This window comes from Mixophyes fleayi, chromosome 1 (genome assembly GCF_038048845.1).
Source record: "Mixophyes fleayi isolate aMixFle1 chromosome 1, aMixFle1.hap1, whole genome shotgun sequence".
Taxonomy (NCBI): domain Eukaryota; kingdom Metazoa; phylum Chordata; class Amphibia; order Anura; family Limnodynastidae; genus Mixophyes; species Mixophyes fleayi.
This window is the reverse complement of record NC_134402.1, coordinates 320738257-320762145: the sequence shown is the minus strand read 5'-3', so window position 1 is coordinate 320762145 and position 23889 is coordinate 320738257. Positions and strand designations below refer to the sequence as shown.

Here is a 23889-nt window from a genome sequence, read left to right as displayed (position 1 = left end):
ATGACACTTCATTACAGTATTATATTGTGCACAAATAGGGTAAATATATAAATGCACACATCTTCTCCTGCTTACATAGTGTGCGCATATGCAGCCAATTCTACATGATCACTCAAGATTGTACAAGTTAAAGTTCATTAATTTGGGATCTGCTTTTTGCTACCCTGTAAAATGCAACTCACTTGCTGTTAGTTTACTACTCCTCCCAAGGACTGGAAGCTAGATAACTGAACACTTGAAGTTTGCTTAACAATTACACTGTAAATCTAGTAAAAAAGTAGTCAGGAAACTTACGCACAGCAATGTTTTATTGCATTATATACATTGAGTTTTCTAGGCATTGCAAAGAGCATAAAATGTTACGTGACCACAAGAAAACATGGACTGAAGTTTCTAGTACATGTGCTAACTTCAGCTTTCATGGGTTAAACATCTCGTTTTCCATTTATTTATTTTTTCCTCTTCAGCAACAGGCAATGAAATTAAGTGGCGACACAATTTGAAAAGTTCCCTGAGTACAAGTCAATAATAAACTGCTTAGCCATTTACGTAATAAAAGCTCAATTTGAGAGTGGAAGTTAATGTGCACAAGACAAATAGGGCACTAACACACCAATTCTCTAGGCCTCTATTCCACACCTTCAGAACTTTTGTCTAAGCCCAATTAAAACTACTAGAGCTCAGCCCTCCATTGAAGCTGTAAATGTCACTGAAGGCGGTGCAGTATTTGCTTACAATTCAAAGAATGATATGAAATAGCTATTTGGTTGAAGCATCACTGAAGAGGGGAGATCTTCAGTGGAATCATGATACGAGACTCCATATTCCGAACAAGAGGGACTGCAATGAAAAAATAGAAGCAAATTGTGTTTTAAACATATCTAATAGTCATTGTAATATAAAATGTGAACATGATTAAATGTTACATTTGTTTACGGACCCAAGCACACATATATATATTATAATATAATACACACACACACACGTTGGAAAGTCAAACTCAGGAGGCACATCTTACCCGTGTAATACACATTTTCATCCCATCCTCTCTTGGTCCATGCAGATTTTCTAGTTTCTTCTCTGGACTCTAGATCTTTGTAAGCTGACAAGTTTATGGATATTTGTTACACATTACATATACAAACCAAGACCAACCTAAGTTTGATGCAATAAATATAAAATGTATACTGCATCTTCTGGACATCTTAAATGAAGTTTCACATCTTATTACATGAAAAGTTGTTACCAGTAACAAAACAAAGGCAAATATAGGGCTATCAGTGCAAGCTTTGGCTTGCCTCGGCCAGTACAGTTAGTAAAGAAACAGAAAACCTGCTTCTAGCGATTCATTATACTTACCCCAGAGGTGATGCACCACATATAACTCTCCAATCTGAGAAAAGAATCCTCCCACAGCCTCTTGATTTTCCTGGCGATGTTTGATAGCACGAGCCCTGATGGCAGAAAATATTTGGAGTGATGTTTTAAAAAGAAGGCAAGATATATGTATATACCCCTGAAGATAAAATCATTTTGTAAAATTGATTTTAAAAAACCCCAAAATAACTGACTATGTATGGGAGTCACCATTATTCAATAGTACACCAAAATCTACTTATAAAAGCATGCCAGTAATTCATTCTACAAATAATTAGAAATTCTTTTTTAGGTTTATCATAATACTATTACTACTGCATAAAAAGAACATGTGTGTATTATATAATTTAGGTATATTTGACAGGATGAGAGCATGTATCTGATATGAAATAGAATATTAAGTGCCAGGGCCCAAATAAAATACTGCATTGATACATAAATTAACCTGATTTTCAACTCTGATAAATGTTTGACCAAATGTTTTTAAAATGGAAACAATTAGCCCAGTAGGAGGTAAATAGGTTGAGCAAACTCTTTTGTGAGGAGACCAGCTTAAGATATGCAGATCACAGACATCCATTGTTTTTGATCATGTATTCCACTTCCCAATTGACTTCCTTTCAATAGGTAGTGTAAACACAAAGAACCACTAAATGTAAAAGAGAGCCAGATGCCTAGGTGAGTATTTTGGAGACACATTTGAAAGCCTATACAGGTATATAGAAATATGGGCTTCAAAAGGAAAAATGTCTTCATAATTCATATTTTGGGAAATCTGGGTGGCACTCCATACCAAGGAGCAGAAATCACACCAGGGTTGTGCATGACAGGTACTGGCGGTATCCGGGAACAGTTATAATCACTAATCTTTGGTATGTCACATAGTAGAATTGGGTAGTAAAATCAGACAACATGCAAATGGTGATTGAAAAAGGTATCACAGACACAACCCCTGGGGGCGGGGACAGGTGTTGTAACTGGTCTCAGTTGTTTAAAGACCCTTCAACAAATTGTCAGACTTGTGGGAAATCAATTCACATTGATAAACTGTCCATCTTCCAAGCCAATATGCCTTGGCCAGAAAATGCAAATTCATGTAAGTGCTACTCTGAATGTAACCCCTTTTATTTCTCTGACATCCTTGGGGGACACCGGGAACATTGGGGTATAGAGTAGGGACAGGCGAACTGGCACTTTAACTTTAGTTAAACTAAGCCCTAGCTTCTCCCCTTTTATACCCCACCTTCTGTTAGAGCCTCAGTCTAGTTTAAGTGCTCGGTGAACGGGCTGTGCACAGGGCTGCTTAGCAGCCAATTTTGGTTTCTTTTTAATGTATTTTATTTTTACGTTGTCGGAGACTTGTGTCTCCGGGGTCTGACGGCCGGCGGCTCTCTGAGCCACGTAACTGGCTGTCAAACAGAGCTCCCGCTGCTGGCTGCTGTGGGAGGCTTCGGGGTAGACACGCTTCCCCTTCCTCCCTGTGGGCACTGGTTTATAACTCTCCCCCAGCTGCTGCTTGCGGGGAGAGTTAATATAGAGCGGGGGATGTCTCTGTCTGCAGGGGTGTGTGTGTGGGGGGGGGGGGGGGAGCGGAGGTGCCGTGGAGGAGCCTCCTTTTGCCTGCTCCCTTTTCCAGAGTTTGAGCCCTCCTAGGAGCCGGGCAAAGTCTCCGCAGGCTGTGTCCGGCCTCCTGCGCTGATCGCAAGCTACCTGCACACACTGCGTCAGGAGGGTTGGCAGCAGGTAAGTGAAGCCCTCTCCCAGCATAGTGCTGAGGGGGGGGAGGGGGGGGGGGTAGAAAATTCGCAGTGGTTCCCTGAGCTGACTGCTTTTTACTAAAAGTTTCTATTTTTAGCTCAGGGAACAGGGTCAGGCTAGGGTCACTAACATAGTGAGCCCTGCTAGGCACTGGATTGGATGAGGAGGTTGTCATGTTGGGACGATAGCCCTGGGGGAGTGGTTTTCTCTTATGCACTTTTCCCGTGGTGGTCTATCACTCCTTGTGTGCAGACACCAGAATAGACCGCCATTTTATAGCTCCAACTTCTCCCCTTTTCTGTCCTGAGTCCTGTAAGGTAAAGGGTTGGGGGTGGTTGTTTTCAAAAGTTTGTCTTTTACACTCGTGAGCTTTATTGGTTGTATTGCAGGCTCACTTTCTGGTCAAGGTTGTGTGCTGCTTGTTATCTGTATTGTGTTTATTACACTGTGCTGTGTTTGTTTTGTTCCATCTGTTAACATGTAAGAGAGAGAAAAATCCATGCGTGGTAGGGCTGGTGTTACTTCTATGCTAAGTAACACCTGTGCTGTTACCGTCTGGGCAGTCAGGCGCGCAGGCTCTGTGCGTAATCCGTCACCCCACAGCGAGCACACCGTGTGAAACAGCAGCAGCTTGTTCACATACGGTGGAACCTGCCTGGGCTCGGTCTCTTTAACACGGTGGCTGAACTTGCTCAGATGGTACGGTCACAAGCTGCGCCATCTTCAGATTCAGCTTCCTCTGTAGCAAATGACATGGGTTCTAGTTCGCAAATCCAGGGTTTGACTGTTTCTGCCCCGGTGGAGTCGGTAGAACCAGCCTGGGTACAGGGTCTTGCGTCTTCTGTACAGGGTTTGGTTGCGGTTTCTTCCTCTTTAGAGGGGATGTTGCAGTCAGCCGCACCGTTTTCCTCACGTAAGCATAAGAGGGTGGCAGCACCTCTTCAGGGAAATGAGTCAGATTCTGATGCTGGTACCATTGGATTCTGACTTAGATGCTCCTTCGGTGGTGGAGGAGGTTCATTCTGATCGTCAGAGTCAGGAAGAATTAATTCAGGCTGTGCATCAGGTACTTGATATCCCTGAGGAAGAAGTTCCTGAGGCTGCTGAGGCTTCTCTTTTTGTAAGGCGCAAAAAGAAATATTTTTCCTTCCCGGCCTCTTCCCAATTGGAAGATTTGTGGTCAGAACCTTGGGCTTCCCCAGAAAGGAAGTTCCAAGTATCTCGTCGATTGCAGTCATGTTATCCTTTTCCCCCTGAAGTTCTCTCTAAATGGGAGACGCTTCCTTGCATGGATGCGGTTGTAGCAAGGTTAGCCAAGGTAACTACTATTCCTCTTCCTAACCAGGCCACTCTTAAGAACTGTCTCAACCTTATAGTCTGTACCATTCTTAAGTCCATTTTTGTGGCAGCAGGGGCTTCCTTAGGGCCTACTTTGGCATTAGCGTGGGTTATTAAAGCTGTAGAATGCTGGTCAGAACAGCTGTCTGAAGGTTTGTTGGCTGGCAGGCAGTCATGTGAACCGCTTCCATTACTGGAGCAGATTCAGAAGGCAACTGATTTTTTAGCAGACCGTTATGGATGCGGGGCTGATTGGAGCACATATTTCTGCCTCTGCAGTTTCGGCTCGTCGTACTCTCTGGCTTAAGTCCGGGGAGGCTGATTTAGAGTCTAAAAAGGCTCGAGTCCATCCCTTTTTCTGGAGGTGTTTTGTTTGGACCTCAGCTTGACTCCATTATCAGTCAAGCAACAGGGGGCAAGAGCACCTTCCTCCCTGTCAATGCTCCCAAGCAGAGGATGTCCAGATTTCAGGCCTTACGTTCCGCAGGAAGGTTTCGGGGACAATATTCCTCAGGTCAATCTAGAGGCCAGTCATCTGCCCCCAGAGGTGGTTTGCAGCGGGGGCGACAGGCCTGGTCTGCTCGACGTCCAGCAGCAAAGCCTGCAGATAAGCAGTCCGCATGACGGGCATTTTGCTCCTCCGCTGTCGCCGGTGGTAGGAGCCCGTCTCCTTTTGTTCAGAGATCAATGGTTTTAGTCTACCAACGATGTCTGGGTTCGGGGGTGGTGAACCAGGGATACAAGATCGATCTGCTCGGTCTTCCTCCCAAACAGTTCTTTCCCACAGGGCTTTCCTCTTGTCCAAGAAAACGATTGGCCTTAACAGAAGCGATTCAATCCCTTCTTTCGTCCGGGGTGATTATTCCGGTCCCTCATTCTCAAAGAGGTTTGGGTTTTTATTCCAACCTTTTTCTCGTGCCAAAACCAGATGGCTCTTTCAGACCAATTCTCAATCTAAAAGCTTTGAACACCCAGGTCAGAGTGCCTTGCTTCAAGATGGAGTCTTTGCGCTCGGTCATTCTCGGCATGGAACACAGAGAATTTATGGTGGCTCTAGACATCAAGGATGCATATCTCCATGTGCCGATATGGAAGGGTCATCAGTCCCTTTTGAGGTTTGCAATTCGATCAGAGCACTTCCAATTTCAGGCTCTTCTCTTTGGTCTGGCCACAGCCCCACGTATCTTCACCAAGATCATAGCGGTCATGGCTGCTCTGCTAAGGTCCAAAGGAATTACAATCATTCTTTACCTGGACGATCTTCTTTTAAAAGGCAGATTCTTCATAGAGGCTTCAGTCTCATATTCAAGTTGTAATTCAGACTCTGCAGTCTCACTGTTGGATTGTCAACTTCAAGAAATCCTAGTTGATCCCTTCCCAGCGGATGTTGTTTCTGGGTCTTTTATTCGACTCCCGACTTCGACGGGTGTTCTTTCCTCAGGACAAGATTCTAGCCTTGCAGAAGATGATGAAATCTCTGTTGGTGGCAAGACTTTCGATTCATTTTGCCATGAGACTTCTGGGCAAGATGGTATCGTCATTCAAAGCAAATCAGTTTGCTCAGTTTCATGCACGGCAGTTCCAGTTGGAACTTCTGTCGCAATGGAACAAATCCCATCGGAATCTGGCGAGTCAGGTATTCCGCCTGTCTCCGCAGACGCGTCAGTCGCTTCTTTGGTGGTTACACAAACAGAACCTCGCCAGAGGATGCAAATTCTCAATTTGGAATTGGACGTTGATCACAACGGATGCCAGCTTACGAGGTTGGGTGGCTGTCTGTCTTCACGCTTGGTTTCAGGGGTTTGGACTCAGAAGGAATCCAATAAATGTCTTAGAACTGCGAGCAGTGTTTTATGCTCTTATGAGTGCGCAACACTTGCTGCAGGAAAGGCCAGTGAAGATCCAGTCAGACAACGTCACAGCAGTGGCATATCTCAATTATCAGGGAGGCATCAAGAGTCCCTTGGCCATGCGAGAGACTCACAAGATTTTTCAGTGGGCCGAGGCTCACGTTTCGGCGCTCATGGCCATCTTCATTCCCGGAATAAAAAATTGGGAAGCAGACTTTCTAAGCAGGCACTCTGCACCCGGGAGAATGGTCCCTCCATCCGGAGGTGTTTCAGCAGTTAGTGGAACTTTGGGGTCAGCCGGATGTCGACATGATGGCATCTCGGTTGAACCACAAGGTTCCCCTCTACTGCTCCCGCACCAGAGATCCCAGGGCAGTCGCGGTAGACGCCATGTCTGTCCCTTGGAGGTACCACTTAAGGCGACCATACTCCGTGCTCGGAAACTGGCTTTGGCAAAAATATATCATCGAGTCTGGAAGACATATATTGGCTGGTGTGAAGGAAAGGGATATCCTACATCTTCTTTTCATCTAGCCAGGTTACTTAGGTTCTTGCAGGACGACTTGGATGCAGGTTCTCTTAAGGGTCAGGTGTCAGCTCTTTCGGTCTTCTTTCAAAGAAAACTTGCTGTCATACCGGATGTGCAAACTTTAATTCAGAGTGTTCTCCATGTACAACCTCCATATGTTCCTCCGGTTCCGCCATGGGATTTGAATTTGGTGTTGAGGGCTTTACAGCATCCACCTTTTGAACCGTTGAATACTGTGGATTTCAAATTTCTAACTTGGAAAACTGTTTCTTTTGGCCATTTCTACGGCACGCAGAGTTTCAGAGCTTGCTGCCTTGTCTTGCAAGTCTCCTCTGCTGGTTTTTCATAAAGATAGGGCAGTTCTTCGAACCAAGCCCTCTGTCCTTCCTAAAGTTGTGTCTTGATTTCATCTAAAATCAGGACAATGAGCAGCTTAGAAGCCTTGGGTGCAAGTGTGGGACAGTATATTTGGGTCCTATTTCCCGTATTCAATAGGTGTTGGCAAACCTGAAGTGTGTGGGGGTGTGAGCGCTGTTTGGGGGCGATTCAGTAGGTTTTTAACTTGTGTGATCGGTAGAGAGAGACTGTGGGCTGGAATTGTTTGACTTCATACAACAAACACCCCCAAAGTCACGAAAGCTGGGAGCGTGTTCGTGCAAATATTATTGAAGGGTATCAAAGTGACAAAGCTGCTAAGCAAGTGTGTGTCATATTAAAAAACACCATACAGGAAGGCAGAATTTCTGCTTTAGGGCACTAGCAGATTATACATCTGTCAATCTATGTCATGTTTTGTACAATTGGGGAAATTGACAGTAAAAAGTAGTGGAAAGTTAGAATAACACAGATTTAACCTCATTCATGAAAACAAAGCTGTGGATTTAGTACTCTTAAAAAATAAAATAAAAGGCTTTGAGTTTCTGCTATTCACCCACAATTAACAGAATTCTTTTGATGTCTAAAATGCACAAAATATTTTGGGCGATGATAAATGCAGTTAATGCTTACTGATCAATCCTTTCTAATGCCTCAAAATACTCCATGGCAGCCATTTCAATGTGTAGGGTCCCTTTCCAGTTTAGGAAAAGACAGATTAACTGCTGTATACAAGGTAGCTCCTGCTCTTCTTGTATGTCACAGAGTGACTTTCCTCGCTTCCTCTGAAGAAAAGAGGATTTATGTACTTACCGTTAAATCCATTTTGAGGACACTGCTACCTTGGGGTTGAGGTGAGCGTGCAGGAGCTGGGCAGTTAGGTGTTAACTTTTCAGAACTAAACAGAAGCTCCTTCCCTCTTCTAACCTCAGTTAATAGAAAAAGAAGCAAGCTAACATTACAAACACTAGACAGAACTGACCATAGAGTGTAAAGAGAGAGCGCAATGTCTCACAGAATTATCTGTAGAAATTAATTTCACAGCAAGTAAAAAAATCCTCTTCTCTGTCACATCCTGAGGAACACTGCTCCCTGGGGGATGTTCCAAAGCTGCCCCAGGGGAGAGTACATTCAGACAAAGCTGAATGCAAAACTTTTCGTCCAAAGCTAGCATCTCTGGACACAAAAACAAGAAAATCTGGTTAAAGTGTAGACAGAACAACAGGTGGCTGCTCAAAAGAGCTGTTAAGTCGAAGCCCTGTGATGTGCCGCCCAAGGAGCACTCACTGATCTAGTGGAGTGAGACGCAACACTATGGAACCTACTGAACAAATCTAGAGTAAGTGGACCTGATCCATCTGGCTATGGTCTTATTAGATGCTACCTCACTTTTGTGTCGTAGACAACCAGCAGAGATTCAGTCTTTCAAACTTCCGCAGTCGTGTACAGGTAAATCCTAAAAGATATGGCCACATCCAGGAGAACCAGCTGATCCTGGTCACCAACAGAACCAGACCCTCATAAGGAGCGACTGACGATCTCCACATAGTTTAAAAAAATGAATAAATAAATAAAAAAATGACAACACCTTATTTTGGAATAATGGAGATGTATGCATCGCCGCGCGGTCATTGTGAAAAATCAAGTAGGGAGAGCTGGAAGACCGTGCTCCCAATGTGGAAACCTATCTAGCCAAAGAAAAAACTAAAAGAAAAGTTATTTCTCAAGTAAATAACTTGAAATAAAGTCTCTAAAAGGTTGAAATGGAGGAAGCTAAAGAGCCTACTGTTGGAGACATTGGAGGCTGGATATGCAAAAACCACTGAAAGAAAGTCTGGACCTCCAGGATCAGAGCCAAATTTCTCTGGAAATACAGAGACAATGCAGAGACCTGAACTTTAAGGGAACTAATTTTCAGTCTACCATCCAGTCCATTCTAAAGTGGACCGCCCCAAAAACAAAAACAAACAAACCCCACGAAGGTTGCTAGGGCTAGTCTGAATAACTTCCTCAGACAAACTGATGGCTCTCATGATCCTGGCTTCAATGGCTCCCTCATCACCAGGGAGCTCTTTGTTCTTTCCTGATGATTTATAGATGCCACAGCGGTGGCATTTTCAGTGTGGAGCCAGACAGACTTGCCCTGCAGAACTGACTGCCTCCCCCCAAGAGGGTGCGGAGCTCCAGAACGTGGATGGGGAGCTTGGTTTCTTCCCTGGACGAAGGACCCCAGAAACAAAGCTGTAACTTCACAGCCCCCTCCCCCCCCCCAACCCTATAGACTGGCATCTGTTGTAACAACGGTCCAGTTGAGGATGTAAAATGGTCAGCCCTTGATCAAGCAATCTGCTCTCAACCCCCACTATATAGACAGATGCTTATCCAGGGACAAGGATATGAACAGACAGTCCAACTGAAGGCTGGACCTCAACAACCTGCTCAACATTTTCAGTTAGAACATCCAAGAGTGGAACCAGTTGTACTGCACTGCATCAAAGATAGCGCAGCACTGTCCAATACTGAAAAATAAAATAGAAAATAAAATCATAAGGCTGCTGTAGGCAGCCCCATAAAACCTTGTTCAACTCCTTGGACACTTAAGAGAAAATGGAGGAACACTGTGGCTGGAAGAGGGGAGGAGCTTCTGTTCTGAAACGTTAACCCTTAAGTTCCCACCTTTATGACAATTTCATGGTAGCAGCATTCTTCAAAATGGATGTAGGAGAAATAAGCATAGGTGGGAAACTGCTGCCATGGAGCATTTTTAGGAATAGGAATGATCTGTAATAGTTTGCATTTTTCCTCTTCAATCCTCCATGGCAGCGATTACAATAAGATGTACTAAAGAAACACGGTAGAGAGGGCCATAAAAAACAAAACAGAACAAAAAAAAACAAAAAAAAAAAAAAAAAACCACCTATGCTGCAAAATCATGAATTTATTTAGTGGCCGATCAGAGACTATGTCCTCGAAATGATGAACCAGTGGAGGATGAGGAATCCGGATGATAATGACCAGTAAATGATGAGCCATTCTTGCCCAAGCTGCAGTTACTGTCTTTGTTGAGTAGTCCCACAGGATCTCAGACACCTTATGTCCATTCCTCTTGTGTACCTATACAATTACTTTACTAATCCCCCCCCAGAAATAGCTTGTTTAGAAGGAGTACATACTTTCAAAGGCCCTGCAGGAACCATCTGTCCTAGATAGTTATGTTCTCACCAATTGCCAGAAGTGAACTTTTCTTCTGTCATTAATGGGCTGTGAAGAAAATAAATAAAGAATGGCAGATTCTATTTTAGGCAGAAACGCTGGATCTTGATACACTTCTTTACTAATAGAACACTTTGTTCTGAATGGTATTATATGGACCCCCAGAAACTATTTATCTGTTGTCTTCCACAATCCAGCTACACTCTTGTAGCATGGCTATTACCGTGAACTACACAACAGACGAATGCTGTCCACATAGGGCCATATCCTAACTTCTTGTTTTTCCAATTCCGCCACCAGAGTAATTGGCGCCTTGAAAAGTTCCTGTAGAAGTCACCAGCCCTGAAGGGCAGGCAGGTGAACTGAAAGTGCAGGTCCAGGGTTTTAATAAAATTTCCTGTGATAACCTGCACAGGTATATGAGGAAAAATAAAAAATCTCCTTTGTTAAAGGCAGCAAGGACACAGATTTCATGCCAAAATGACTGGTATGGACAAACTTGTTGACACTCTTCAAATCTAGAAACATGTAAAAAGCTCCTGATGGCTTTCTGAAAAGAAAGAATCTGGAATAAACACCTGTACCTTCCGGATCTGAAAGAACAAGAGAAATTGCATGAGCCTCTTAATTACCCATTCTATTAGGGTTGACTGAGTACTGGATTGAACAATAGTTCCCCCGGTACACATATGAAACAGCCATTTCTTACAACATTCAACACCCATTGATCTTTCATAGAGTGGGTCCATACTCTTATCTACTGTGCGAATCCACTTCATACTGGTAACAGATTCTGACAACAATCATTGTAGAGTCTTCTGAATGGACTTCTCCTCCTTAGGTCAGAATGTCCAAAAAGTGCTGTTTTGAATGTAGTAAGGATATCTCCGTGGCTTACAGCCTCTCCTCTCTTTGAAGTGCTGACGAGCCATGGAATACTACTAAGGCCTTCAATAAGTGGTTAGTTTTAATCCAGAAGACCTCTGGTAGCCACCCCAGTCCACGGCTTGCAGCTTCAGATGTTGCGTCGCTGGAACCCTAAGAGAAGTTAAGCCCCTGCACTAAAGAAAATAAAAAAAAACACTTCCTGCCCTACCTATTCTAGAGACAGAAAAGACAAAGGGGAGGAGCTACCTTATATACCATCTGGTGTGTGTGTGTGGTTAACCCGTATTTACCTAAACTGGATAGGGAACCTACCCATTGTAGTGGCTTCCATGAAGGATTAAAGAGGAAAGGTGGGTTTATATTAAAATAAAAAATAAAAAACAAACAAACCACGACACCAAAATAGGTTAGAGATTGTCCACTGTTTAATTATACTGTAAAACATAACTGGCAATTGGTTATTGAAGCAGAGACTATAAAATAATTAATAAAAGTCATATTTTTAACTTCTTAGATCAAAACATTTTCAGTGTAATGCTTATATTAGATGAACTATTATTATTCCTTGATATAGCACTAATTTATTCCACAAAGCTATAGAAGCAGGTAAGAAGCCAAATTGAACATACAAGAAACACTAACAAATTCTGTAATAACCAAAATGAAAATAAGACAACATTAAAAGTAAATAAATTGCAATATATTGATTGATAAAAATAGAATTGTGGAAAATATAACTCACCAGTTATTTCCCCATTCAATCATTGTTCCCGGCTGGAAGGCAAGAGTGAAACATTAGAATAAATGTTAACATGTCTGAATGCTGCAGCTTCTCACGCCTTCCCTGATGTGATCAAAAAAGGTCACCTATGAAAAAAGACTTACCTTTCACACGGCATTCATTGGAATCAAATTTTTTTAGAACGTCACTGTTGCAACGACCATATATTTTCTCTATTACCACTAGGGGGACCAAATGGGTTGTTGGCCCATTTTTAAAAAATCTGCTATGTATTTTATTTCACCCACTATACTAAATGTGTTTCTTTTATCCTCAATAGTACAATGTATACTGGTGGCACACCATTCTCCCTAATTGTCTAGCACTATAAAAAAAAATGATATCTCTAATAAAAATACATATTAGAACAGTAATAAAACAGACCTTAAGTCTGTATGTGCGGAGTTCATAGATGTTGGGTCCTTTACGAGGTGTTGGCTCATTCCAGAAACTGAACTCGAGGAGCAGCTGGTTTCTGCGGGAGAGCAGCATGCGACTACGCTCATTACGGAAAGCCAGATAATCCTGCAAAAGAAGGAAGCGTGTGCTGCAAAAGAGTAGACAAACGGACAGCATACATGTTCTATATGAAGGAACGCCTACACAAGAGAAAAGAGTCAAAACCAAAATTGAGTTAAGAGGAAGTAAGAAACTGAATAGAATGCAAGAAAAATATAAAGGAGATATTCTCGGTATTAAGGTATAAAACAACTACCAAATTACAGATAAATATGAAGCATTGTCATCGCTCATTACCTTGTTATTTCGCAACTTATTCATACAGTCCATTAGAGCAGGATATCCCCCAGAGAATCGCCATAGATGAACTGAAATGAAAACCAGCATTTAACCATCAACAGTGCCATTACCCTCCCACAAAACCTGCACTCACCTGCTTGGTCCTGCTCCCCATACCACGTATTCCAATTACCCACCAGGTCACATGGGTAATCTGGGTCCTGATGCAGCTTGGGTAACACCTCCTCTCTATACGTAAATGAAGACAAGTAAAGTGAATTAGAGAATACAAGGAAGTGAACACAGAGTCTCAGAATGTGGTAATATCTAATAATATACATAAATACAGCGGTCAAGCTGGGCGTATATACGGTAGTATGCCATACTGCCACGTCTACTGCTTTCATTGTAAAACTATCAAATCCCATAAACTTACATTAACATTACATTTTCCATATTGCCACTTCTAAATGCCCTCTTCGACCACTGCAGAAATATACACCTCAATTATACGTATTGTAAATATATACGTTCAGAAACATGTACTGTTTGCATCTTAAAATGGGAACTCCACATGGTCTTTCACCCAGAAGCCAACCTACATTAAAGAGGAACTGTCACGAGGGAGAGAGTTTTACCTTTTAATTACATACAAATGTAATGCCTGGGAAATGGAGTGGTCTGTCCAGTAGAGCAACTAGCATGCTAATCAGCTCAAAGGTTTACAAACTGCTCACTTGTACAACACTCTTCTCTCAGTACTTACCACTTGCCCCATGCACTGCAACAGCACTATACACCACTAAGAAGCATATAGAGTGGCGATGTTCAACAAGAACAATGGCAGTGGAAAGAGAGCTGCATAGCTGAGTGACTAGACGATCACCTGGGAAATTGTATATTTTCTTTTAGGCAATGCATTCCCATAATGGTGTAGTTAATAATAATAATAAAAAAAAAAAAACCTTGGTAGCGATGAAGATGTCCTCCTGACCCTTACTAAACCACTTATTCAAGTCAGAAATTGGCGCAGTATTGGAGTACAAGGTAAATAACACCAAGCCAGAGGAACTACCATTTTACCTGCCAGACCACTTAAGGAAGCTCCTTAAGCTGAACTTGATTTCCAGTGGAACCCCGACTCAATTTAATATCTTGGTGTGAACATAACCAAATCCTATGATCAAGTATGCAAAGCAAATTAACCATCATGATTCAATAAAATGGAGCAGGAAATATTACATATTTGGGATAGGTAGAATCAATGCAGTAAATGTTAACGTTCTCCTCAAAGTCCTCTAATCGTTTCAGATCAGTGGGTGTTTCAACTTGGGCAATGGTCATTCTTTAGACAGCATGCAACAAATTTATCTGGAATTACAAAACGCCTTGGCTAAAAAGTGAACTTTTACCCAGAGCATCGGTAGAGGGAGGACAAAGCTACATATATTCCTCAGATACTACAACACACGTCAGAGTCAGCTTTTACCTTGGCACCAGAGCCGTAACTTAGAATTCTAGCGCCCTGGGCGAGAAAGACAAATGCTGCCCCCCTAGCCCTCAATTTTAACCAAATTAACCTAAAATATTCCTAAATTGCGCCCCCCTTCAGCGTTGCGCCCTGGGCGGTCGCCCCTGTCGCACAGCCCTAGTTACGGCCCTGCTTGGTACAGCAAACAAACGTTAAGCATTGACTTGCAGAATGATTTGTCTGTTTGCTACAGCTGTTTTGACAAGCTTGATGCCACAATCAACACCCAGACCCTCTTTATGCAGCATGACCACCAATGAAAAACCTTACATACTATTTCCCTTTGTAAAGTGTTTTGAAAAAAACAAACAAAGAAGTGTATACTCACGTCAGTTTGTTATAAGCATCCAGACATTCTGGCTTCACATTATGAACTGTAAACAAACAAGGATAGCAAGATACCTTTTAGGACAAAGTTCATTCTGAAATCCTGATATCTACATGCATAATTATACCAGCATCACACAATCTTTAAACACAGTGTCCATATCTACACAGCTAAACCTGAATTAGAGCAAGAAGTTTAATTAGCACATTACAATTATTTTCGGTGCTTCTGATTAAACAGTCAAGTGACCAGAAACTATTAACATCCTGGCTCTCTGTCTGAACTCAAAATCCCTATATTGAACAGGGGTACATAGATCTGGTTCAGATTGTGCACTTTCAGAATCCAATAATTCGATTTTTGGATCCCCCGATTGTCAGATTTGAAATGTATTCGATTACAATACACCTTTTTTTGTGTTTCATAAACAATCATCATCATTAACCCACCAATATCTGGAGGTCAAGCTTCAATTTAAGAAGAAAAACAACCCCTTTGATATAATGTCCCCTTACTCTCCATCCAAACCAACCAATCGAATAACGGAGCATGGAGTGCTGCTGAAACCTATCAAATTATTGAGTTCTTACACTGAATTTTGTACAGGCCACTGGTCTCCCGTTTAGAAAGCAAGGTTGAATGTGCATCTTTGCGGGGATCCACCTTCCTCACAAAGAGTGAGCGAAGCCAGCTGCTCTCTCTGGAATCGGACGAGTACCTGTCATGAGAAATTGTAGTGGAGAGTGCCAGCAATTAGAATGAGACAGATACGTCAAATTATAATGCCCCTGTTCTGTATCAAGCCTATATAAGTTAGAAGTGCCCTCTCATAACCATCAGAGACTGGCACCTTCCCTTGCAAAAACAAAAAATGCAAAACCTGCACCCATGTCCTACCAACAAACACAGTCCATATACCAAACACACAATGGGACTATAAAATCACTGACACATTCTCATGTACAGCCTCCAATGTGGTGTACATGATGCAGTGTACAAGGTGCCCTGAGGAGAATCTACAGTTGAAAGACCAAGCAGAAACTGCAATCCAGGATGAATCTACACAGACACACACTAAACAAGACTCTGGACAACCCCGTTGGTAAACACTTCTCTGGACCAGGACACAGTATGACAGATTTAAAAGTCTTAATACTGAAAGGTTTTTTTTTAAAAAATGACAGGGAAAAAAAATAATCTGGGAATTCAAGCTGATAAGAACATTCCAGTCATTAACTCAAGGACTCAACCCAACACCTGGATTTATGACCCACTACATGGACACACTTCACACCCCACAGCAGTGACTCCAGATCTATGAACTCCTAGGACTTTCACTCTTCCATCCATAACGAAAACCTCTGTTTTATTACTTTAGCTTATCTTGTATTACATTTATAAAACTACTTTTTATTTTGCTGAAATAAGGTTGCAGCAATATGCATAATAGTTAAATATTGGTGCTAAACTGTAACTGAACATTTGAAGGTTTTTTTTTTTCAACCTTAAAGCGGTTTTCCATGATCTAGATGATCCCTGTACTAAATACATCTCTTCTCAATTATAATAATTTGGTGAGGGTCTTCCATTAGGATCTCTAGGATTTGCTTTATTTAGCAGGTCGTAGAACTCACATTTAGCTGGGACCTCTCAAGATTACCTATAACAGCAAATATATCTGACACAGCAGCTCCAATTGCTTTCAGTTACAGCTTGTGCATCAGAGCTCCCTTGATACAGAGAGATCAGAGTTGTGTCAAAGGTAATCATGTGCGAACCAGAATTCTGCCAAGTAAAGTGAATTACAATTAAAAGGATCCTCAAAGTATTATTAACCTGCAACCACTTTAACTTCCCAAGATCCAAAAAGTCACACTACGCTTATGATGTCAAGGTTAATGGGTAACCTAAATTTTCAAAAGATCTCATAAACCAGGTAATATTTTACATACTGGTAGTACAAAAAAATAAATAAAGCAAATTTGCAAGAGAGGAACAGTGAGGTTTTAAATTTGTATAAGCATTAATAAAATAGTTCTGAAACAAAAATAATAATTGTTTAACCCCCTTTAATAATTTTCTATATGACAGAAGACTTGACACCAATTTATAACCTGCATTGGAACAATGTCTTATAAAAGAACATACAATTTAATTGTATAAATATGGGTTTACGTCCTTGATAGTAAAAGAGGAAAAAATGAAAAAGGTCTCATCTGTAGATACTCAAGGCTTGGGCATAACAATCGGCTTTTTTTTTTGCTGGATAGAGGACAGAAAGGGACAGTGCCTCCCATCATGGAGATCCATGGAACATTTGATTCCAGCTTTAATCCAAAGTGAGTAAGGCCATGAGGGAAGTGAATGAGAGGTTAAATCTTTTCGAGTAGCAGTTTCATTGAGATTTGAGAATCAGGAGATTTAGTTGTGGAATCTGAGTCACTTGGGAAGCCTCCATAAAAAGGTAAGGTTAAGGAATTAGGTTTCAATATTTACCCATGCGATCATATTTGGTGGTGCAAAGCTGGTTGTAACCTGCTATAGATGGGATGCTTAGTAGTACAGCTTAGTGTCCCTGAAGCCTAAATCTCCACAATTTGTTGTTTTTGTTTTTTAAGTATCACTTGTCTAATCTTTGGTGTTGTTCATTCCACACAAAGTTAGAGAATGCACTTTGGAGAATGTAAAAGATTGGTGTAGCAGTTTGGGGATTATATTCATGTTGACTGCCATGATTCTGCTCAGCCACAAAATAAGAGGTCTCTGAGGAAAGTTCTAAAAGTAGATGTAATACAAAAGCTTGGATATTTGATTTTCTGTCACTCAAACATAAAGCTTGACATTAGGGCTTTCTTTTCCTGTCAGGATATACATGTAACAGCATGGTCAGATATTTAGAAAAATGAATCTTGCAGCCAGAGATGCTATCATCATACACAAGTTAGTGTAGGTTGTAAAAGAATGTCATTGACAAATAGTGAACGTTTGAAACTTGTGTTGACCATTCAACTCCATACACACCTATGGGAGACCCGATAATAGCTGCTAGGTGCTCAATCACCAGAGCAAAGATCATGGGAGACAACACGCCTCCCTATCTGGTGCCACTGCCAATGGAAACAAAACTCTGATAGGGTAGTACTGGTTACTAGCCTGGATATCTCCCATTAGTCTGAACAGAGATGGAAATTAACAGAAAAAAATAATGGTTTGTTTGATGAAATAAAGATGGGTGAAAATATTTAGTTAAACTGTATGCTTTGTAAAGCTTTCTTGTATTTGTATTTATATGTACATAAATTTGAAAAAGAACGAAGAGGATAGTGAGGTGCACTAGAGCTCACTAGAATGTCATCTATAGTAGGAGTGGAATCAGAAAGTTAAAATATAACTTTTATTGGTTCACTAAAACCAGCGATATATTTAGAATATCAATAAAAAAAACAATGTGTAATTAAAATTGGCTGGATACGTGCCTAGCTATAATTGTATTGGTGTGGGAGTAACACTGTGTATATTCGGCTCAAATAAACTCCCTTCAAATATATACAGGTGTAGGAGATAGTGGTATGTCAGCACTGTGGTAATTAGTACAGGATAGTGGTATGGCAACACTGTGGTAATTGGTATAAGAAACTCCTCTTGATATCTATAATGTGATCACCAGGATATACTTGCAAGAATGAGGGAACAACATCTTAGTTCTCACAATGACATGCCACTGATGAAAAATAGCTAATAGCTAATGTAATAAGCAAATCCATTTAGTCGCTACAATGCGATACAGCACCCGGCTCAATCAAATTATGGGGGGTGTATTGCTGACTACCTCAACAGTGCTCCACTAACTCTGGGCTTAATTAAGCAGAATAAAACAATCCATGTTAAATAACTACTTCTAGTTTAGGCAAATTGGAAGAAGCATCCAGCGAGACGGGGACGCGCATTTCGCCGAGTGTGCTTAGTCTTGGCCAAGACAAGTGGCACGTCATTGTGAGAACTAAGATGTTATTCCCTCATTCTTGCAAGTAGATCCTGGTGATCACATTATAGATATCAAGAGGAGTTTCTTATACCAATTACCACAGTGTTGCCATAGCACTATCCTGTACTAATTACCACAGTGCTGACATACCACTATCTCCTACACCTGTATATATTTGAAGGGAGTTGATTTGAGAAGAATATACACCGTATTACTCCCACACCAATACAATTATAGCTAGGCACGTATCCAGCCAATTTTAATTACACATTGTTTTTATCTATTGAGATATATATATCTATCGCTGGTTTTAGTGAACCAATAAAAGTTATATTTTAACTTTCTGATTCCACTCCTACTATAGAGGACATTCTAGTGAGCTCTAGTGCACCTCACTATCCTCTTCGTTCTTTTTCAAATTTATGTACATATATCTTAAACGAGAGGTTGCACCCCATCCAGTTAGATTGTTACAGGTTTTTATCTACTTTATTATATTGGGTTGAAGCTCTGCACTGGTGCGATAGGGCCAATTTTCCTCTTTCTTCTCCATTCTATTTATCTACATGTACTTATTTGTATTTATATGCCAGCCTGTGAAGGTTGCATGCCTTTTCACCCTCATGAAACAGTGCCTATTCTGTCGGAAAAGCTTTAAACAAAGACAGTCCTTCTTGGTTTTATGCTTTAGTTCTACGGAGTGGATAATGGGATAGTTTCTAATAGTAATAGTAGTCCTTATCTTCTCCCTGTGATGTCATATTGGATATAAAATGTTATGCATGTGTAATAAGTGGGATGTCCATTACTAAGCTAGGCATCCATAAATATGGGTATTTAATGAAATAAACAAAGACACTTGCTTTTCATCTAATCCAGTGTTCTCCCCAGGACCTAATTCCCGGGTGCTCCACCGAGTTATTTTTACTTGCCATCCGACTCCTGTAGTCCCAAGGAGCCTTATTATAATAGGACAAACCATTGTTTATCGTATTATAATAAGCACTGTTTGATCACTGCAGGAAACAGAGTGTGTTAGTATTCTGACCAGTCCAGGCAGGTTCAGGTGCCAGGCATGAAATAATTAATTTAAGAAAATATATATAATAAGTGTGTGCAGACCAGCCAGCAAGTGGGCAATAACCGCAAGAGTCTTTAGAAATAAGTGTTGGCCATGAATATCTTTCCATATTTTATCTATTATGATCATTTGGACTTCAAGCATGAATTACAAGAAGGTATCTCCCAGAAGTACTGCATTAAATATGGATGGAGGTGTGTGGTGTCATCAGATAATGTTTTTTTGGCAGTCTACTGAATAAAATTAAGACCTGGGGAACTGCCAGAGTTTTGGTCTTTCTCTTCTATCGATATTTTGCTGCCAATTTTGTGGGAGAGCCTCTGAAGATTAGCTCTGGAAAGAAGGTTATTAATGAATTAATGGGTGATGAGTGTCAGGGTAAATTATATAGCTTGCTGTAGTAATTTTGTAAATCACAGATAGCTTTGGGGTCATATGCAAGGTGGCTCATGGGAGTTCCTAGCTTTCAATCGTGTGGCTAGAATTTTGACAGCCTTGTATTCTCATAAAAAAAAAAAAAATAGTTTCAGCCACCTACTTTTGTTGGTCATTTGCCTAGAGACTATTAATTTAATTTCCCCTCTAATCTCCAAATGTACAATCTTGTTTAAATTTTTGTTGGGTTTTCAAATTCTTGGATTTGCTAGGAGAGCTCTGTAACTTTGTCTAGTTTGTGTTTTTTTGATCTGGAAGCCGCATCAAGTATCCCCTTAACACTGCTATATTAATTTCCCATAAGAACGTTGGGAAGATGTTGGGTGTACCATTGAGGTCAAAATATCCTTAGGGAAGGTTTTGCAGTTGTGTTTTAATCGTAACATTATGTAGGGAGGATTCACCGATTCTCCATGTGGAGGTAGCGGGCAGAAAGTTAGGTCTGAAAGATCAGCTAAAATAGCATTATCTGACTGTAAAGGATCATATATGGTGTAATTAGGAGTAGCTTTGTGGCTAGGTTATGGCTGAGCAGGATCATATCGATCCTAGAGTATGTGATGTGGATGGAGGTGCGAGTGGTTCCTTGGCCCTCCAGTTGTGTAGAAGATGGAGCTTAAGGAAGTGCAGAGCTTTCGATCTTTGTCTATCTGTTTTATCAGACAAAAGAGCCACAAAATCTATCTATCTATCTATCTATCTATCTATCAAGACTGGTGTTAGAACAAAGTCACCTGCCACTGATCTCTTCCTTTCTGACTATAGAGAGACTTAGTTTGGTTTCCAACTTAGAGAAAAATATGTGTTGGTCCTGTTTAGGTGCATAAATGTTCACCAACATACAGAGAACATTGTTTAGTTTGCTAATTAGGATCAATAACCTGCCTTCAGAGGAACTCGATCAGTTTAAATGTAATGTGACCAACTTGTTAGATTGCCAACCCCCACTGCTTTGGTTTGGTGTAGAATGCATGGAAGATTCAGGGGTAGCATCTTGTGTGCAATTCAGGATGGAGATGTTGTGAGAAAGAAGTTTCTTGGAGGAATACTAGATCCCCTTTAGATACTTTTCAAAATGAGAAAAGTGTTCCTTTTTTTTTGTGGGCTGTTGAGCCCTTTAACATTATGTGAGACTATTCGCAGGGCTATTAGGGTAGAAGGAAAGTTGCATCGTAAAGATTTCTTTAAGCAAGTGCCAGCTTTGTGGTATGTATGTGTAAGAAGACCTATAAAGGATCAGGGAAGATTCCTAGTAGTGTGGTAAAAGACCAAATGGTGAAAAAGCTGGTGGGTGGAGGGATGGCTGACTGCAAATTGCACTAGTAAGCCAGCAGTGGGTGCTATGCCCAGAACAAGGGGATAGCGCCAAGCACCCCGAGTTTACAAATACAAAAGATGATAACTCCAGTGCAGACCGATGAATAAGACAGAGGGGGAAAGAGGTCGGGGACTGATCACATCTGTATTATTAGGTTGAGGAAGAAGAAGATAAGATCAGAAGGGTCATATAATTAACATGTCTAAGAGACATACCAATACAAAATAAAATACAAAATAGAATATATACTAACGGAGTGGGACATTCTACAGACTATAGTCAGCTAGAACATGTGCATAGTCATGAAGATAGAGTTCTCATAGCCCCTTAAAAGGAGAGGTATTTTAAGTATGAAGGTCAACATCATGACTTTAAGACAAAAATAATGTTAATTATAGGCGGATTTGTAGCCATGTAACTAGAATAAATGTACAATTTGGTGGTATCTGTAATGCAGAACTGTGGAATCCAAGAAATGTTTCTTTTAACCAACTATTTAAGAGTACATTGCCATACAGGTGGAAACGGAAATTACATTTCTCGAAGTAAGATTCTATCTTTAGAAGAATTCTTTGACCTATGCCTATTCAAGAGTTCTTCAAACTGAGGGTAGAATTATATGAGCTAAATCCCATTAGCAAAATAGACAAAAAACATATCTATAGTCATGGATGCAGTAGAATATCACATCAAGCTAAAGGCATTTAAAGCAAGAACATTTAAATCAGCAGTGAGCAAAAGACAGAGTAGGCCGCCAGTGGCCTGTTGAGCCTTTATCTGCAGCCACCAAGCCAGTTGCCCCCAATCTTCATCTCTGCTTTGTTAAAGTCAGGGCAGCCAACTTCCATGTCATGTGACCTAAGCTGTACAACAGTGAGGTCATGTTGCATGACGTAGAAGGAGCAGCACTTTGCACTGTGCGGCCCTTTTGAAGGATGGAGGGCCACAAATGTAGCCCTCAAAGAACGACAGGTTGTCCATCACCGATTTAAATGGTACAGTTTCACATCTTTGCAGTCAAAGTCTTGGGAGTTACGGTGACAGCTTACCACTCCTTACACAGTGGACATTGCAGCATTGGTTTCAACTGCTGTTGCCCATAGCAACTAATTAGATTTTATCAATCATGTACATTCTAAAAATTATAGCTAGCATCCAATTGGTTGCTATAAGCAACACCTACACTTTCCATTTTTTAAGTTTAAGTAAATCTACCCCTTAGAATTTTTAAGCATTGCTGCCTTGCAGCCGTGGGGTCATGTGTTCGATTCTGACCAGGGTCCTATCTGTATGTTCCCCGTGTGTTTGCTTGGTATTCCTCAGGGTGCTGTGGCTTCCTCCCACATTCCAAAAACATACTGGTAGGTTAATTAGTTTCTGACAAAATTGACACTAGTTAGTATGTATGTTAGGGAATTTAGATTGTAAGCTCCAATGGTAATAGGATTGGCTCTATATCAATAAATCTGAACAATGCCTAATAGTTACTAGTTTTGTAATTAAGCAAAGTGAAAAAAAACACTATAGACACACACAATCCTAGATATAACTGTTTACCAATTGTGATGATACAGCAAAACTTTAATAGCTCAGAAAACAAATACAACCTTTAACCTTCTCATCCCCCAGGCCTTGTGCATTGTAACTTGTAGACATGTCGGGGGATAGTTGACAAGGGTACAGAATGCTTTTCACACAAACTGACTGATTAACCGGGACAAACAGTATTAGTTAATAACTGTACTACTATCAGCTGCAAATAATGTATGCCCCCTAATGACTTAGCTCAGAGAAACTATTACATTAAAGTACCTTGCAAAAGAAGTACGAAAGCATCATTATGCATGTAATTGGAATTAATCATGTCCAGCCTTATGACAGATCAATGTAAATATGCCAAAACAGAGCCTATGACAAGATACCAAAAATCTGCAATACACTGCAGTTCTACAAACCCCTATACATATGTACATATACATCTGGTCACTGTAATTGTTTAGTGCAACTATAAGAGCCTATAGAAGTCGAGATGTCTGTGAAATAAATCTCAGACCTTTTTAAAGTGACAACACTATACACAGCACAGAAATCCAGTTCCCCCAGACACCTCCTTCAAAACACTGCAGTAATCTGCATCCATATGACAGGGGTATTTAAATGAGCATTTCTCCAAGAGCTACAATCATGACAGGTGTATAAACCCCCGCATCTTACCAACATGTAAGCTCTGGCATACATCCCCCTCTTGGCCCATAGCATTGGCGCAAACCGGAGATAATAGACGTTCGTGACATGTTCATAGACAGTGTCACATAAATGATAGTATCACAGGTAAGTTCTCGTACGTGCGCGCTCCCGCTACTC

General features: G+C 41.0%; 1 protein-coding gene across 1 annotated transcript; it reads right to left on the bottom strand.

The window, feature by feature from the left end:
• Positions 1 to 290: 290 nt before the first annotated feature.
• Positions 291 to 23889, bottom strand: NIPSNAP1 (nipsnap homolog 1). The gene is made up of 10 exons (XM_075213420.1): positions 23740 to 23889; positions 15297 to 15424; positions 14707 to 14752; positions 13002 to 13096; positions 12866 to 12936; positions 12494 to 12634; positions 12071 to 12102; positions 1360 to 1454; positions 1019 to 1102; positions 291 to 840 (listed from the first exon to the last, which is right to left on the bottom strand). The coding sequence occupies exons 1-10, from the start codon at positions 23823 to 23825 to the stop codon at positions 776 to 778; spliced, it is 843 nt and encodes a 280-aa protein (XP_075069521.1). The 5' UTR covers positions 23826 to 23889; the 3' UTR covers positions 291 to 775.